This window comes from Takifugu rubripes, chromosome 3, assembly GCF_901000725.2.
Source record: "Takifugu rubripes chromosome 3, fTakRub1.2, whole genome shotgun sequence".
In the NCBI taxonomy this organism is placed as follows: Eukaryota; Metazoa; Chordata; class Actinopteri; order Tetraodontiformes; family Tetraodontidae; genus Takifugu; species Takifugu rubripes.
Window position 1 is genome coordinate 13,028,702 of NC_042287.1, and position 14,845 is coordinate 13,043,546.

The window sequence follows — 14,845 nt, forward strand, 5'->3', positions numbered from 1 at the left end:
CTGACTTTACCCTTAGCCTGAGGCCAGTGTTGCTGCAGTGTTTAATCTAGATTTCTAAGAATTCAGGAATTCAGTTCCACTGGAATGTGACCTTCTGACCTCTGCCATGCCGTCTAATTCACAGCTCACCTTCTTGGCGAACATGACCTTGGCCAACCAGTGGACACTCAAGCTGCCAGCCAGTGAGGCGGTCCACCACCTCATGACCTTTGACCCCAGTGACAGCAACTACCTTTATCTCATGACCTCTCACCATGTGAGTATGTGGCTTCTGTCTCTGTGATTAATGTCCGCCTGTGTGAGAAGAACCAGAGAACCTCATTCAACTCAACACATACATCAGATATTCAACAATTAGCCAAAATTAGCATTCAAGACAAACACCGGGGAGAGGGGGGGTGTCACCCATTCACAGACCCCCACACATGAATATTTTGTTCTGATAAATGTTTCCCTGTGTGACTCACATGTGTCTCTTGGCTGCATTCAAATATGTAGATGCTGAGGGTGAAAGTGGCCCAGTGTGACCAGTGGAGGAGCTGCGGTGACTGTCTGGGAGCCAGGGATGCCCACTGTGGCTGGTGTACCCTGGAGAATCGGTAAGAAACTTAAAACGGTTTCTGTCTCTGTGAAACTCCATTTATCATGTTAACTGTGCTCTGTCCCAGCTGCCTCGTCCTCCGCTGCCAGACAGAGCTAATTTAATTAGCGTACGCTTTAGTGTCATGCACATGCCACATGCTTTTTGACGCAATCTTGCAGACAATGCTACTGTACTCTCTGTCAGCAGCGGTGCAGCTGTTGCTGTTTGAGTTAGCGACGGGTTTAGGTTAAAGCTCATTTCAAAGCCTGGAAAGATGAGATTGATGGGACAGCGAAATGGATTTAGCATCTACAAGCATTCGAATCAGGGGAATGACTGAGACTCATTTGTCGGCTTTCATCCTCTTCATTCTCAATTTAAAAGCAGCCGTCAGTGTGAATTGAGCGTGATCTCGGGCTTCAGTACACCCCTGGCTTGCTTTTCATTTAGCCTTGGAGTGAAGAGAAGTTCCCTTCTTCTTTGGTAGTTGTTTTGTGTGTGCGCGTGTGTGTTAGGGGGTGTTGACAGACTGAGGGAGCCCAGTGTGGACCGACTTGGCTGAAGCGTTACCGCGAGCGAGTGTGAGTACGCTGTGATTAATGCGAGTCTCAGTCAGGACCCCCTCTCCGTCCAATGGCTTTCAGGGAGAATATGTGCCGTGTCGAGCTGTGTGTGCGTGTGTGTGTGTGTGAGAGTGTGTGTGTGTGTGTGTGTGTGCCCCTTGTTTGCTCCGTGATTAAAGTAGATCAGACGAGATAGGGAATTTCGTGATGAGTTGCTCTGCAGCTCTGCAGGCTCTGGCATTGCCAGGGGCCATTCAAAGCTGGGCGAGTGGAACTGATGAGAGTGTGCGCATGCATGTGTGTGTACATGTATATCTGTGTGTCTGTGTGTGGACAAACTGCCTTGTTGTCGTCTCCCCGTCTCTTCCTCTTATTTATCTATCTGTCGTCTCTTTATCCCAGCGCCTTTTCGCTTCACTGCTTTTTTTTTACCCATGTGATTCTTCGTCTTCTTCCTCTTTTCCTCTTCCTATAGCTCTCTCAGTCTTCCTCTCTGTCTTACTGGTCTTTGTCTCTCACTACTCCTCCCACACCCAAGGCCCTTGTCCTCCTCTATAAAGGAGGGTTGAATGTAATGATGGTGGTGGGAGGAAGAGTGCACACTGGTTCTTTTGACAGGAAAATGTCAAAGTGTGTAAGCCTGTGTGTAAGTGTCACCATTTGTGTGTCGCTGTCTGGCTCGCGGAGGCCAGGGAGCTGATGTCATGAGTGTTCGTGCGTGCGTACGTGATGGGCCATCGGGCCAGCCATGGCAGCCGCTGGGCTAGCATAGCGGCCACAGAGCTGAGGGGATTGGATGGTGGGTACGTGGGGTGGACGGTCTCCACCATCGCTTCTGCATGATAAAACTGCAAATGCTGATTCGAATGGGGAAATAAAGGAGGGCGAGAGAAACATCGGCCCAATCTGTGAAGCCCCTATTGTCTCTGTGGGTGCTTGATTTTATGCACGGCTCTGGCATCTCTCAGCATGTCTGCCAGTGGGGCCTAGCATGAAAGCGCGTCTGGCTGCTGGTTAGAGTCGGCGTTGTTGGAGGGAAGAGAGAGGGAGAGAGAAAGAGAGAGAGCGTCTCTCCCTTCACGTCTCATTCCTTCATCGTGCTTTTCATGTTGGAGCCAGTTTAATCTGCCACATGTCACAAGAAAACACTTGAATATCTTTATTTAAATCAAATTAGGCATCATGGGCTGTCTGCACTATTCACAAATTATCATAGTTATCTGCATGTGCTCATCTCACAGTGTGAATGCGCACGCACGCACGCGTGTGTGTGCATGTGTTGCTGTGCATGTGTGTTAAATTTAGTTTGTTTCCCTGCTGTTTAACACTCACACCGGTTTACGCTGACATGTAGACAGGTGATGAGTTTTCTCAGGTCATATTTTAGCTGCTTTTAGCTGTCGACAGCCGCCGCCACGAAGCCGAAGAAGAGTCAATGGCAAATGGAGTGTGCATATATTTGCATTATATTGATATTAAAGCATTTGAGCCTCTCAGAGAAAAAAAAAAAGAGTGCTTTGAATTGTACTTCCCTGACTGCCGTACTTGATCAAGTGGCTGACTGAATCAGCGGGCAAAGTCACGAATGTATTTTTAAAAAGAAAGAGAGGAAGAAACTAGCACTAACAGGCTGTCGGTTGACATTCATCTGGTGATAAACAGCCTTTTCAACCTGTCCCATGATGCTATATCTATTAATAAAACCTAAAGATGTCACTCTAAATATATTTTTCTAAGTCATGTTAATTTTATAGACTGCTAGATTTTAAATTTAGCTATGGCGGCGAGAAGAGTTAAGCCTGCACAGCCAGACTGGCAACCTGCTGACATTGTCCTTAAACTCATGTGAGCACCATCACAGCGGTGTCACGATGCTTTAGTGCTGACATTTGACAGGTGATGCATGTTTTAATCAAAGCTGAAACATGAAACACTGAATTGCCCTTTCGAGATAAATAGCGTTCTGTGAATTGAATTGAACTGAATGTCTTGTCATTGGTCTTTATTATATCTCAGTGGACCATCTCAATATTTAAAGAAGTCACTTTAATCTCTTTGTCCTGCTCTAACCAGTTGATTGCTCCCTTCTGTCCCATTAGTCATGTGTGCCTCCCTCTTCCAATGTAACCTGTCCACTCAGTCTCTTCCTGTCCGACTTCAACTTTTAGCTTTTTTTTAGCTAAACTGCTGTCATCCATGGCAACAGGAGGTCCAATGATGCTAACTTTAAATTGTTACTGTTAACATCCTCAATTTTAGGCACCATTGCTTTCGCTCAATAGTGGAATAATTGTCAGAAAACACTCTAGTCCAGGCAGGAAAAACTCATTCATGCACAGACACGTTTAGGTGCTGCAACGCTTTTCATCCTAAACCGCATTTAGACTGAAACTAGTACAAATTTAAAGGATTTCCAATCTCAATTATGTTACAATCAGCAAATCCATTTCAGTGTGACTGTTGCGTTTGCCGAGTGTGTTCCGAATTTATGAGCTTGTTTGAGCAGAGGGGATTTTTTTTGTGCGTGTATGTCTTGCAAGGCCACTCGGTACTATTTTTAGCTCAGCAGCCGGCCACACAGCCCCTCGCTGCCAGTGGGAATAAAAATCTGGACGCACACTTTCTTGCCACAAATGCTCACACTTAGGGCCGTGCGGAGACACAGGCGTACGCTTTATTTTCAGATGACCGTAGTGAGTGAAAGGGAAGTGAGATGTGCCAAAGTCATTGTGAGGCATGTTAGCGTGCCGCTCAATGGGGCCTCTTTGGTTTCTCCCCACTCAGATGTCACTTTGTCCTTCATGTCTGCACCCCAGATGAACCGAGCTCTGTGCCAAGTTCATTTGTGAAGCACGGGTCAGAGTGTGAGGCCACCTTGCGTGTTGAATGCCCTTTTCACAAGTGCCCCCCCACATAGTCGTGCTCCCGGACGGGCTTGCGAACACAGTACACCCTGCATTACTGCACAGAAATGAGCACAGATTAAGAATCAGTGTCTTATGCCACCATCAGCGAGTGGCCCCCTGATCTTAACGCCTGTGGGAATGGTTGCCATAGCAGCATGTGTAACCTAGAGTCAAGTAGTCTCTTGTGTTGAGCCAGAAAAACTGACAGCTGAGGTGTGAATGAGGCATTAGGGAACTGGAGCACCTCATGAATTTGCGGGCAGCAGACCATGAAACCCGGCAGCGAGAACGTTTCAGTCCTGCCACAAAACTTTCTCCTGTCCTTACTTTTATGGTAAAACGTTGGCCTTGAACCTCTGTACTCAGTCACCTGGCTGTGTGATGACTAAGTGACTCTCCCTTTTCCAAAATCCCACCACAGAGCTTCTCTATGCAGAAACATTGATGTTCCAGGACACATGCAGTCCAATTTCATTGTCTTTTTGAGGTTTTCTCTAAATTTGATGTGGTAAATGTCACCTCTATCCAGATGCTCCATCCAGAAGGAGTGTGCCCTGGGGCTGCTGGCAAGGTCCTGGATCAGCATGGGTGAAGGCCCCCAGCAGTGTCCGTCCATGACGCTGACTCCACCAGAGATCAGCGTCTCCGCAGACATTAAGGTAAAATAAGCTTCCCTCCATGTTTCTGTCTAACCTGGATATGTCAGATAAACATCTGTTTTATGGTTTTTCCACATATCTTACTAATATTTGTGATGGGAAGCGTAGCCTTTGAAGCTCTGCAGAAGTTCTTTGATTTAACGTCTGCCCAGTTCAAGTGATCTGAAATCAATTATTGCAGTTTTGCCTGATGTCTCAGAGCTCATCGGTGGGATTCACGTGTCCAAATATTTGTGTCTTTTTCTGAGCACTTGTTTAGCTCGTTTGTGTAAATGTCAGATACACGAGGTAGAAAAACATTAACGGAATTAAAACAAAATTAAAATTAACGTAATGGTAGCGAGGCAGCTCGACTCAATTTTTTGGATTTAATTTGCACTTGTCTCTTCGAACAGGGCGCGGCAGCGTGATTGTGTTTATTACTGCAGGTTTTTTTTCTTTAAAAAGTAACTCATTATCTAGGTAACACATTTTTTATACACTTCTCTCACACCTCAGTTTCATTTGTGCTTCTTGTCAACTTATCAAAGCAATTAAAGTTTTATACCTGAACTCATAAGCTGTACTGTAGTTGAAGCCCCTCCCACCTGCTGTTTAAGCCCCACCCATTTCAGAAACTGGTCCTTATAGATACATTAAAAATGTAGCTTAAATGACACATAAATGAGCAAATATTTTAAAATTTCACTGATTGTTTATTTACAATAGATATTGATAGATTTTTGGACACCAAAACAAAACAAAAACCCAACAAAAATTCTTCTCTTTTTAAACTTTTTTGATTAAATGTCACCTATCTTGGCATTTATGAATTGGTTCTTAAAGATGATGGTGCCATTCATTAGGCTCTAATCAATCTTTACTCTGCCTTGCAGTGTGTGTGTTGTAAACTGTTGTTTTGTTTGTTTGGTGTATCAGTGACAGAAGCAGAATAGCCCCACGATAATTACCTCTCTCGGATTTGACGTTGGGAACGTCTCCAACCTGTAATTGCAGCTCATGATTAGATGAGGCTCGGGGACGGCAGGTCAATAATTGCTTCATTAATTGTGGATGCTTGCGTGTTATGTAGGTCAGTTTAGATGCGTTAGATGAACCGACTGCCCGCAGGAAGCATAGCTCAAGGTTGCTGCTGCAGACAGGAAGGGGCGGACAGGAAGTGGAGCCTTCAACCAGGAAATGTTCAATCTCAGCATACAATAGACGGGGGAGGTGGTAGCGCACGATGCCTGCCACTTCTGCTTTTATCTGCCGAAGTACAGATCATCTTGCTCTTCCTCTGCTTAACAACATCCCGACCAACCGACTGTTTTTTTTTTTCTCACATTGAAATCATCCAGCTTGAATCAAACCATGTCGTTGAGGTGTTATGTTTCTCATTATGCCTTTCATACTTCATCGCATCGTCGGATTTAGATGTGAATGTTGCACCATGCCATCTGTTTCTCCATTACACATTAGTTTTACTGTCTTTCTGGATGAACTCCTGAACAAACCTGAAGCGGTGCCAGCCCCATTGGCCCTGTTGTGTTTATACAGCAACGTGCTTAGCACACTAGTCCGCGGAGTCATTTCTATCATGATGAATCATTATTCTTATTCCTCCCCCTTTATGTCTCCCTGTTATAGGATGTTGGCATTTTGATAAACGGCAGCGTTCCTGATCTGCTGGGCTCCCGGGTGGAGTGCGAGTACGGGCCGGGTGTTTCTACATCTGCCACCGTGCACCTGGACTCCGGCCCAGCTCAGATCCAGACCTGTCCCCTGCTCCCTCGAGAGAATTACCAATCAATCCTTCCCGACACGGGTGAGAACAAGTGCAGGCATCTGTTTTGGATGCATTCCCGCCATATCTCCCACCGCACAACAAAAGGACAGTTCAAGCGTCCGAGCCGTATCCGAGCAAATGCAATTTCCCCTTTCATCTTTTCAAAATGCACCCAAAAGCACGGAGGCGGGGGACATCTGGCTCGGGCAGTGATATCATCTCCAGTCCTCGACACATGTTTACATGCCTTTGTTTGTGCAGATCATCAGGCGGTTTCAGTGGCGATAAAAGTGAATGGCACGTCTGTGGTATCTGGGAGCTTCATCATCTACGACTGTGAGCGGACAGGAGCGATACACCCCAAGACATCGTGAGTCCTCGCTGCACCGTCATATTGAATTGCATCCATGTTCAGCTCCAGACAGAACCATAACAAATGTGCTTGACAGCCATTGATTTCTCATAAAAAGCAAAACGAAACCTAATTTTCAGATGGTTGTGATATTTCTTATTTTCTGAGGTCTCTAATTCAATCACTTAGATGTGAGTTAAAACTGTCCAAAGTTTCACACATCGGCTTCTAATATACCAAATTAGAGAAATACACAGTTATAATGAAATTTTTTTGCATCTTCTTTGTTTTTATTGCCTTATCTGGCTAATTTGATGATGCCAAAAATCAGTCTTATGGTAAATAAACAAATAAACTGTGACTGTAAATGAACAAAAGCTTCTGATCGAATTTTATGGACTCTGTGGCACAAAGTAAACCACAGAAAAGCTTCTCCACCCCGCTGCTTTGTTCTCTGTCTGTGTTCCTTTCTCCCCCTGCTTCCTTTTTAGGTTTTAGTGGCTAAATTTTGGCGACATGTCCTCCTGGAGGGCTTATTGTGTTTTTGGCTCACTAAAGGTTTCTCTGTTCAGGATCAAATGTAGAATTAATATTCTATAAATGGTAAGCTGGGAGAAATTGGATGTGTGTTTCTGGCTGGTCATATTGGTGTTTGTTTTTGTGTCGGACCGTGAATTGTATAGTCACAAAGATGGTTTTCTCTTATCTGGAGACGATCCATCTGGCTTCCTCTTGCATGTTGAACCATGTCAGAGGAGCCACTTTATCTGACGGCCAGATCTTGGGACTTACAGGACCATCAGCGCGTATGTGCCTGTGTGTGTGTGTGTGTGTGTGTGTGTGTGTGTGTGTGTGTGTGTGTGTGTGTGTGTGTGTGTGTGTGTGTGTGTGTGAGATGAGTTTCATTTGGGCGTGTCCCTCTTGTGTGAAATGCAAAGCCACTTTGTAGTTGCAGTTGCAGCAGGTACCCGTGTGTCAGACTGCACTCATGCACTGAGGTCACAAGGTGTGAAATTAGATGGTGGTTTGTTGAAGGTGATAATGAGCAAAGTGCCACTCTCACAGGATGCGCATTGAGCTGCGAACTGCAGAGCGTCTCTCCTCCAACTGATTTTAATCAGTGCAAGCTGGTTTTATTTTTAAAATTGTGAAGAGATATCACAAGCCACTTTTCTGTGAAGGAATTAGACAACAAAGGTTTGCACTTCATGAAACGATTTAGGAACTGTGAATAAATACAACTTAAAGGTCCATTCAGGAGATGCAGAATGTCTTTTCATTACATATCACAGCGTCCTCTCTGCATGGCCTTATTGCACTTAATGAAATGAATGAAATGATGTAGATCATTCTGGTTTCCAGGTCTTAGTTTAGCTGTTCCAAAACAAGCAAGTTCAAAGAAGACAGACAAGTAATCACCACAAACATGTGCGTTCTTGAAACGATGGGCACAGGCTGATTTGTTTTTGGAAAAAGCAAGAGCAGCAGTGGCTGGAGAAAGGCTGTTTAGACAGCTCTCCCATGACCATGGAAAGTGGCCACTTGGCAGCATGTTAACGACAACCAGACCATAGCATTCCTGTCTCACCATACACGCCAGTAGGACCCCCCCCTACCCAGCCCACCCCATCTTCTTTGTCTCACTCTTTATGTCCTTCTGGGCCCACAGGCAGACACACTCTTTGTCTGTTTTATTTGCTTTTTGTGTTTTTATTTGGTTTATGCCACTACCCCCCCCCCCCCCAACACACACACAGACGCATGCGCACGCACACACACACACACTGGTGTATATTCCACCCTTCAAACTTCACTTTTCTTCAGGATGTGTTTTGTCTTTGACAGAAACTTGATTGAAGATGTGTGTTTAACCGCTGTGCCCACTGAGAGGCCCTTAGTGTGTAACCCCCAAATGTGTATGCAGTCTGTGTGTGTGTGTGTGTGTGTGTGTGTGTGTGTGTGTGTGTGTGTGTGTGTGCGTGCGTGCGTGTGTGTGTGTGTGAGGTTTTTACGATTTTTGGGCTAACAGGGTATATACTGATAGTGGTAACTTAGACTCTGTGTGTGTGTGTGTGTGTGTGTGTGTGTGTGTGTGTGTGTGTGTGTAGCTGTTTAAGCACGACTGAATAGGAGTCAAAGAAAACAGAAAGGCTGTAACTGATAAGAACCTAGAGGGGTGCGCCTGCCTTTAATCAGTACGGACACTCTCTCTCTGTCTCTCTATCACAAACACACACACACACACACACACACACACACACACACACAAACTTGTTTCCATTATGTGTCTGGATTCCCTTGCAACCCCTCAAGTCTAAAAAACCCCTCAGAGTGCTGCTATCACTGGAAGCGCTACAGTTGCAGGTGTGGGACATCTGTCTCTTCCCAGAAGCGATAGACACACATACGCACACACTCTCCTCATTAAGATAGTTTATCTGGCAAACACACACTTGCACTCCATCAGTACAGTGAAGGCAAGCATTAATTGTTGCGACAAGTATCGCTTTAGATGGTAAAAATCTCTAAAAACCCACATACAGACACACAATCCTTTATGCTTTCTTTAGTTGAACGTGGCAAATTTTGGGTAGTGTTGAACGTGCACAAAGAGTGACTAGAATTTGCTAACGTTAGCCGCCACATGCTCGACCATATTTCAAGAGGTAGAAACAACGGATGGGAGGGAAGTTTTTCATGAAGCGCAGATGAAACACAGGTTCAGGCGTGCCAGCTTGGCCATTCTTAGTTTGGATCTAATTTTTAGGTGGAAAAGGGGCTGCTCGACGAGGCCTCACTTCAGAAATGAGCCACATAACAGATAAATTATGTCAAATATAACGTATCGGGCTATAAATCCTTAGGAGCAAAAGGATATTTATTGATCTCCGTTGTTCTCAGAGAAACGTGTTGCTTCCTCTGAGCAGATTTGTCCCAGTCTGACTTCCTAATAACAGTGGAATGAATGCGCCTGTGAGTAGTGTGTGACTAATCTCTCCTTCCGTTCATTACAGATAAACTTTGTTGTCTCTTAAGCTGTTATGAAAAGCCTGATCTTCCCAAATAAGATCATTACTCCTTAATAATCCTCGCACTTCTGTGTTTGTCTGTGACAGATGCGTGAGCTGCCTGAGCGCCAGATGGAAGTGTTACTGGGACCAAGAAAACCATCTCTGTGTCTCTAATAAAGACGAATCAAACCTCCACCTGATAGAGGTTAGTAACGCGGCGGCTGTGTTTGTTTAGATGATAAATGAGATGGTGTCCCTTCAGGAAAACAACAACAGCATCTCCCAGCTGGGCAGTGGCGTAACGATCCGGTCTGGCCAAGTTAAAGGCAGGCAATCATGTGATAATTCACTGTGACAGTTTGACTCATTCAAATGGTGGATGTAGAAATGTTGTATGCTGTTGTAAGATCTCAGGGGGGCCTCGTTTAACAGGGCAGCTCACAGTTATAATGCTCCCTAAGCCCCCTCCCGAGGCTACTATTTTTGGAAGTTGATTCCAGACACCTCAGCATATCTAAGAGTACATTTTTCTTATTTTGTTCTGTCACATGTCAAAGTGCTTGTTAGAGTGACGGATCGGCAGCTGCTTTTTCGGCTCTGATTTTGCACAGACCGTCATTTTGGAGAGGGGAATGTGGATTATGTGACCACGGGGGCAAAGATTGGTTTGAAAGGCCACAAATGTGTAAAATTACTGTGAAACTGGAAAAGTTATTTAGAATTACAATTCCCCCCCCCCCCCCCCCCCCCCCCCCCATTGAATCCCATCAGTATTCCCCTCGGATGCTGCTGTGGCTGTCGTAATATTCCATCCCCTCTGGCGAATTATTGTCCTGCCCGGACACATGACCTGCGTCAGGAGGAATCCTCCCTGCAGGCTCTCCTTCTGGGGAGGGGTGGTCTGGTCTCCTGTCAGCTGCCTTTTTTTTTTTTTCCCCAATTTGATATACCAAGACCATCTGAAAATGGATGACATCTTTACAGTTCCCATACTCAAGAGCTCCACAATGTGGGTCAAAGACAGATGTAGAGGCTTTTTTTACTCCATCCCAGTGTCCGGTGGGTCTGTTTTTCTAATCCCCCCATCGGCTGCCTATTTGAAGCTCTTGTTGTTTCCCCTCAGAGTGAGACTTTACCCTCTCATTTCCTCCGCCTACAGATAAACAGGACAGGTATTTTGGGTTTTGCGGATGTGTGCAGAGGAACCATTGTTTTCTTTAACCCCTGTATGTCACTTCTTGTCCCTGCACCCATGTTCACTGCAGAGCGCCACTTCCTGCCCCAGCCTGCTGGCCTCAGAGGTTCCTCCGGCACCATCAGGAACGGCGCAGGACTTCACTCTATCCCTCAGGAACGTCCAGGAGGTACAGCAGACAACCTTGAGCCGCATAGACATGCCTGGACTTGGTCCAGAGTGCGTGTTGTGAAAATGATTGGAATCAAGCAGAAACATATGGTGTGTTCACTTCAAGCTGGGTTACACACAGATGGGCATCTGAGTGGTGCAATTTGGGTCAATGAATGTGCAAAACTGGAGTTTCTGAGAGCTCAAAGCTATAGGAGACAGATCGGAAAACGAAGCAGCCCTTTCTCAGTCGCCACTCAGCTTCCAGGCCCCCACACGTCCGATGCTTTTCAACAGGAAGCCGAGTTGTGTGATCGTCAGCACACTGCAAAACGCCGCACGCACAGCAGGAGCTTTAATGCTCCGTTGTTGGCCCTAAACTCAGCTACTTCTTCCTGATCATTTTTAAAGCCCCATTCATGTCCTTAATCCACGCTGAGCAGCCATATCATAGATAAGGAAATGAATGAGTTCTTTAAAAAAAAAAAAAAAAAAAAAAATTTAATTCCAGTGCTGAGTAGTTGCCAGGCGTGGTCAGTCACATGTCTAACCCTGCCTGGCCCTTTTCGGGCCCTCCTCTGGTGTGTTGCTATGGTGACAGACGTTGAGTCACATACAACTTCACACTTCCTCAGGGCAGCCTGAATGTGGTTGGCCCTTGATACTAGTGTTTGTTGTGAAACTGTCTCAATAACATCTTCATTTTTGTTCGTAAGACAATAATAAGGCGCTGAGTGTTAATTCCCACGCTAAAATAAAGTGTTTATAGTAAACTGTGATATATAGTCTCCGTCTCCTCCAGACTAGATGTGTCTAGGGTGAACTTCCAGCTGTCTGTTCCAGGAAAAGAACCCCCCACCCCCCCCTAAAATAAAGTTTCTAAATGCAGAAAGAAATAGCCTAGAAATGGAGAGGGTGGTGAAAATAGTCCCATTTAAGCTGTCGGGATTTAGAGACAAATAATTGCTTCCACTTTAAGTACTGATCCTTTACTGCTCTCAGCCGTCTCAGCTGCTTTATGGCTTTACCTTCACATTTCTTGGCTCATGGAAACTGCCAGCTCACATTCTATGAAGAATGGATTCAGATTCATTATCCCGGTTCCCAGATGACAAAGTGTGGGAGTCCAGATGTTTAGGAATATGAATTCTGAATGGATGGCGTCTTTTCCCGACAGGAACAATTGTTACGTGTTATTTTGGTTTCCTTGCGGGGTTGTCAGACACAAAGAAAACAATCCATTTTCACACAAACTTTATAAAGTTGTTGTTTTTTGTATATCTTTGGAACAGCATGGTCTCATGTCTTATTGTGGAAATCCTTCACCATCATTTTTGCACAACAGGGGGAGGAGCTGGAGTGCGACTTTGGGACCGAGCAGCGATACGAGGCCACGTGGGTGAACAGCTCCGTTGTCAAGTGCAGCGGAATAACAGTAAGATCAATTCAGCTGCACTTAACAGCAGCTTTTATTATCATTAAGCTTTAATCTATTATTGCTTCCCATTGTTCATGTTATAGTTATTTTAAATCCTTCTTTCTGAGTTTACATTTTGGGGTAGATCGGAGTAAAATGCCCACCCACACATCAATGCCAGGACACGAGGCACAGCCTGCATCACTGATGACTAACACCTTTTCTGCCCCCGTAGCTCTTCACATATCACAGGAGTCAGATTTACCACCTCAACCTGAGGAGGAAGCGATTCTACAGCGGACGTGGCGAGGATGTATTTGTCGACAGCCCTCAACCCGTGAAAGGTGCGTTCCATGTGACGGAATGCAAATTATAAATACGCTTCAGCTCTTTTGTATTTGCATCATAATTACAAATAGATTAAAAAAAGAAGGAATGTGACACCGTTGCTCCCAGAATGCCTTTCACCGATGTGAAAGTTTTTTATTTTTGTATGAAATGGGTGAATTCAATTAAATCCAGAGAAAAATAGAGTCGTTTAGAGGAGACCTGCAGTTTCAGGCTGCATTTCTTTTCAGTCATGCCTTTCATAATCGCATACTTGTGTCGTACAGCATATAATTTGCCAACAACTAGTAATTTTCCATAATATCCTCTTCCACAATTACTCACATGGATTACAGAACGTGCAATTTTAAGGTGTGAGTCTCGACACCTGTATTGTTGAAAATAAAAACGGGCCCACGCCAACAGTGAGGTGTTTTGTGCACCAAGCAGTGATGAGTCCTCACCTATCTCAGCTCCAGATGTTCGCATTCCATGTGTCTGCCATTTTGAACAACAGCCTTGAGCTGCCGCCAAATCGCGGCGCTAATGGGCACGACGGTCTCTTCACAGTACATGTCGACTCATCAAATTTTGAAGACGACACACACTTTATCACCAGCGTGCAGGAGCGGGCGGTAACACGTGCACCAGTGCACACACAGATGCCCGTGCATGGATCCAAATGGGACTGCTGACTGGGAGGCACCTTGAAACATGAATAATAATCATTTGTTCTGAACTGGCTTTGTTCTCCTCCACTTGTTTGTTCCTTTTACACCCATCCTACATTTGCTTTTTGTTTCCTGTCCAACATATCGGGGCTTCAGATGTCATTAGCATGCCAGAGCTATTTTCTACACTGGCCTATTCTGGGGTCTCATCTGCTCTTTAGAAACCGTAACAGCTTACATGCAATCACGAAGAATCCACGTTTTTTCATCTCGCTTAGAAACGTTTAAACACAGGACCTGCCAATTGATTTGCTAACCTTTCATTCGCTGGACATCTGAAACACATTGCCCCCTTCATCATTAGGTGACCTCATACGGTTATTCTTCCAGATAAAAGAAGTGTGTTCTTAGATCCCCACATATAGTAGTTCAGAGAAGAAAGGATTTTTTTGGGGGGTTTTAATCCAAGGCTGGTGCTGGACTCCACAATGGCAAACACAGCTGACTAATGATGTGCAACCAGGCTAATTGTCTTTCTCTTTCTTCTCTGCCTGGCGTCTCCCTCCAGTGGAGGTCTACAACTGTAAAGTTGGCAGTTCAGACTGTTCCCAATGCTGGGGCAGGGAGGATCAGGGACACCTCTGTGGCTGGTGTGAAAACAGCTGTAAGCCACGGGACGACTGCCAGCCGATCGTGGAGCAGTGTGCGTCCCCCGAGATCCATAAGGTAAGATCCCACAGTAACCCCTGTTTGGCTTACTCCACCTCCACTTTGGTGCTTGCATGCTCCATTTATCAAGCATTTACAGTAAATCATGGGGTCACTCACATGGTTTGGTGGCCCCTGTGGCCCTTCTGTGTAAACCTGGCAGCTGGGAGAGTGTTGGAATAGAGCCTTTCTAAAGGAGGCCACTCAGTTATAACAAGTCAGTGTTTAGCACTTACTTAACCACAACCCTCGGGGGACAAACTAGAGTCAATCTGCAATTACTCAGGAGAGCATGAGGACACCTTCTGCTTTATATAAGTGCACTGTGTATAAACAGTCTGCACAGGAAATCACACAAGTCAAAAGAAAGAGTGAAGGTTTTGGACCAAAACCACATAGAATCCTCATCATGATGACCAGCAAGGCCTTTAAAATCTTTACAGAGCTCGCAAACAGCTCTCCTCCTTTTCAGCGGTGTTTCACGGGTCCATTAACAGTTGTCTCATTGGCCATTTATGTCGCTACTGATTTTTAT

At 45.2% G+C, this 14,845-nt stretch overlaps 1 protein-coding gene across 1 annotated transcript in view; it reads left to right on the forward strand.

Annotated features, from left to right (window-relative positions):
* Window positions 1–14,845, forward strand: part of plxnd1 (plexin D1) — a 53,788-nt gene that overhangs the window by 7,216 nt on the left and 31,727 nt on the right. The window contains exons 3-12 of the mRNA XM_011602595.2: window positions 125–256; window positions 499–599; window positions 4,582–4,711; window positions 6,341–6,518; window positions 6,741–6,849; window positions 9,948–10,047; window positions 11,108–11,206; window positions 12,533–12,622; window positions 12,840–12,948; window positions 14,171–14,328. Coding sequence (XP_011600897.1) covers window positions 125–256; window positions 499–599; window positions 4,582–4,711; window positions 6,341–6,518; window positions 6,741–6,849; window positions 9,948–10,047; window positions 11,108–11,206; window positions 12,533–12,622; window positions 12,840–12,948; window positions 14,171–14,328 — 1,206 coding nt within the window. The remainder of the gene's footprint in view (window positions 1–124; window positions 257–498; window positions 600–4,581; window positions 4,712–6,340; window positions 6,519–6,740; window positions 6,850–9,947; window positions 10,048–11,107; window positions 11,207–12,532; window positions 12,623–12,839; window positions 12,949–14,170; window positions 14,329–14,845) is intronic.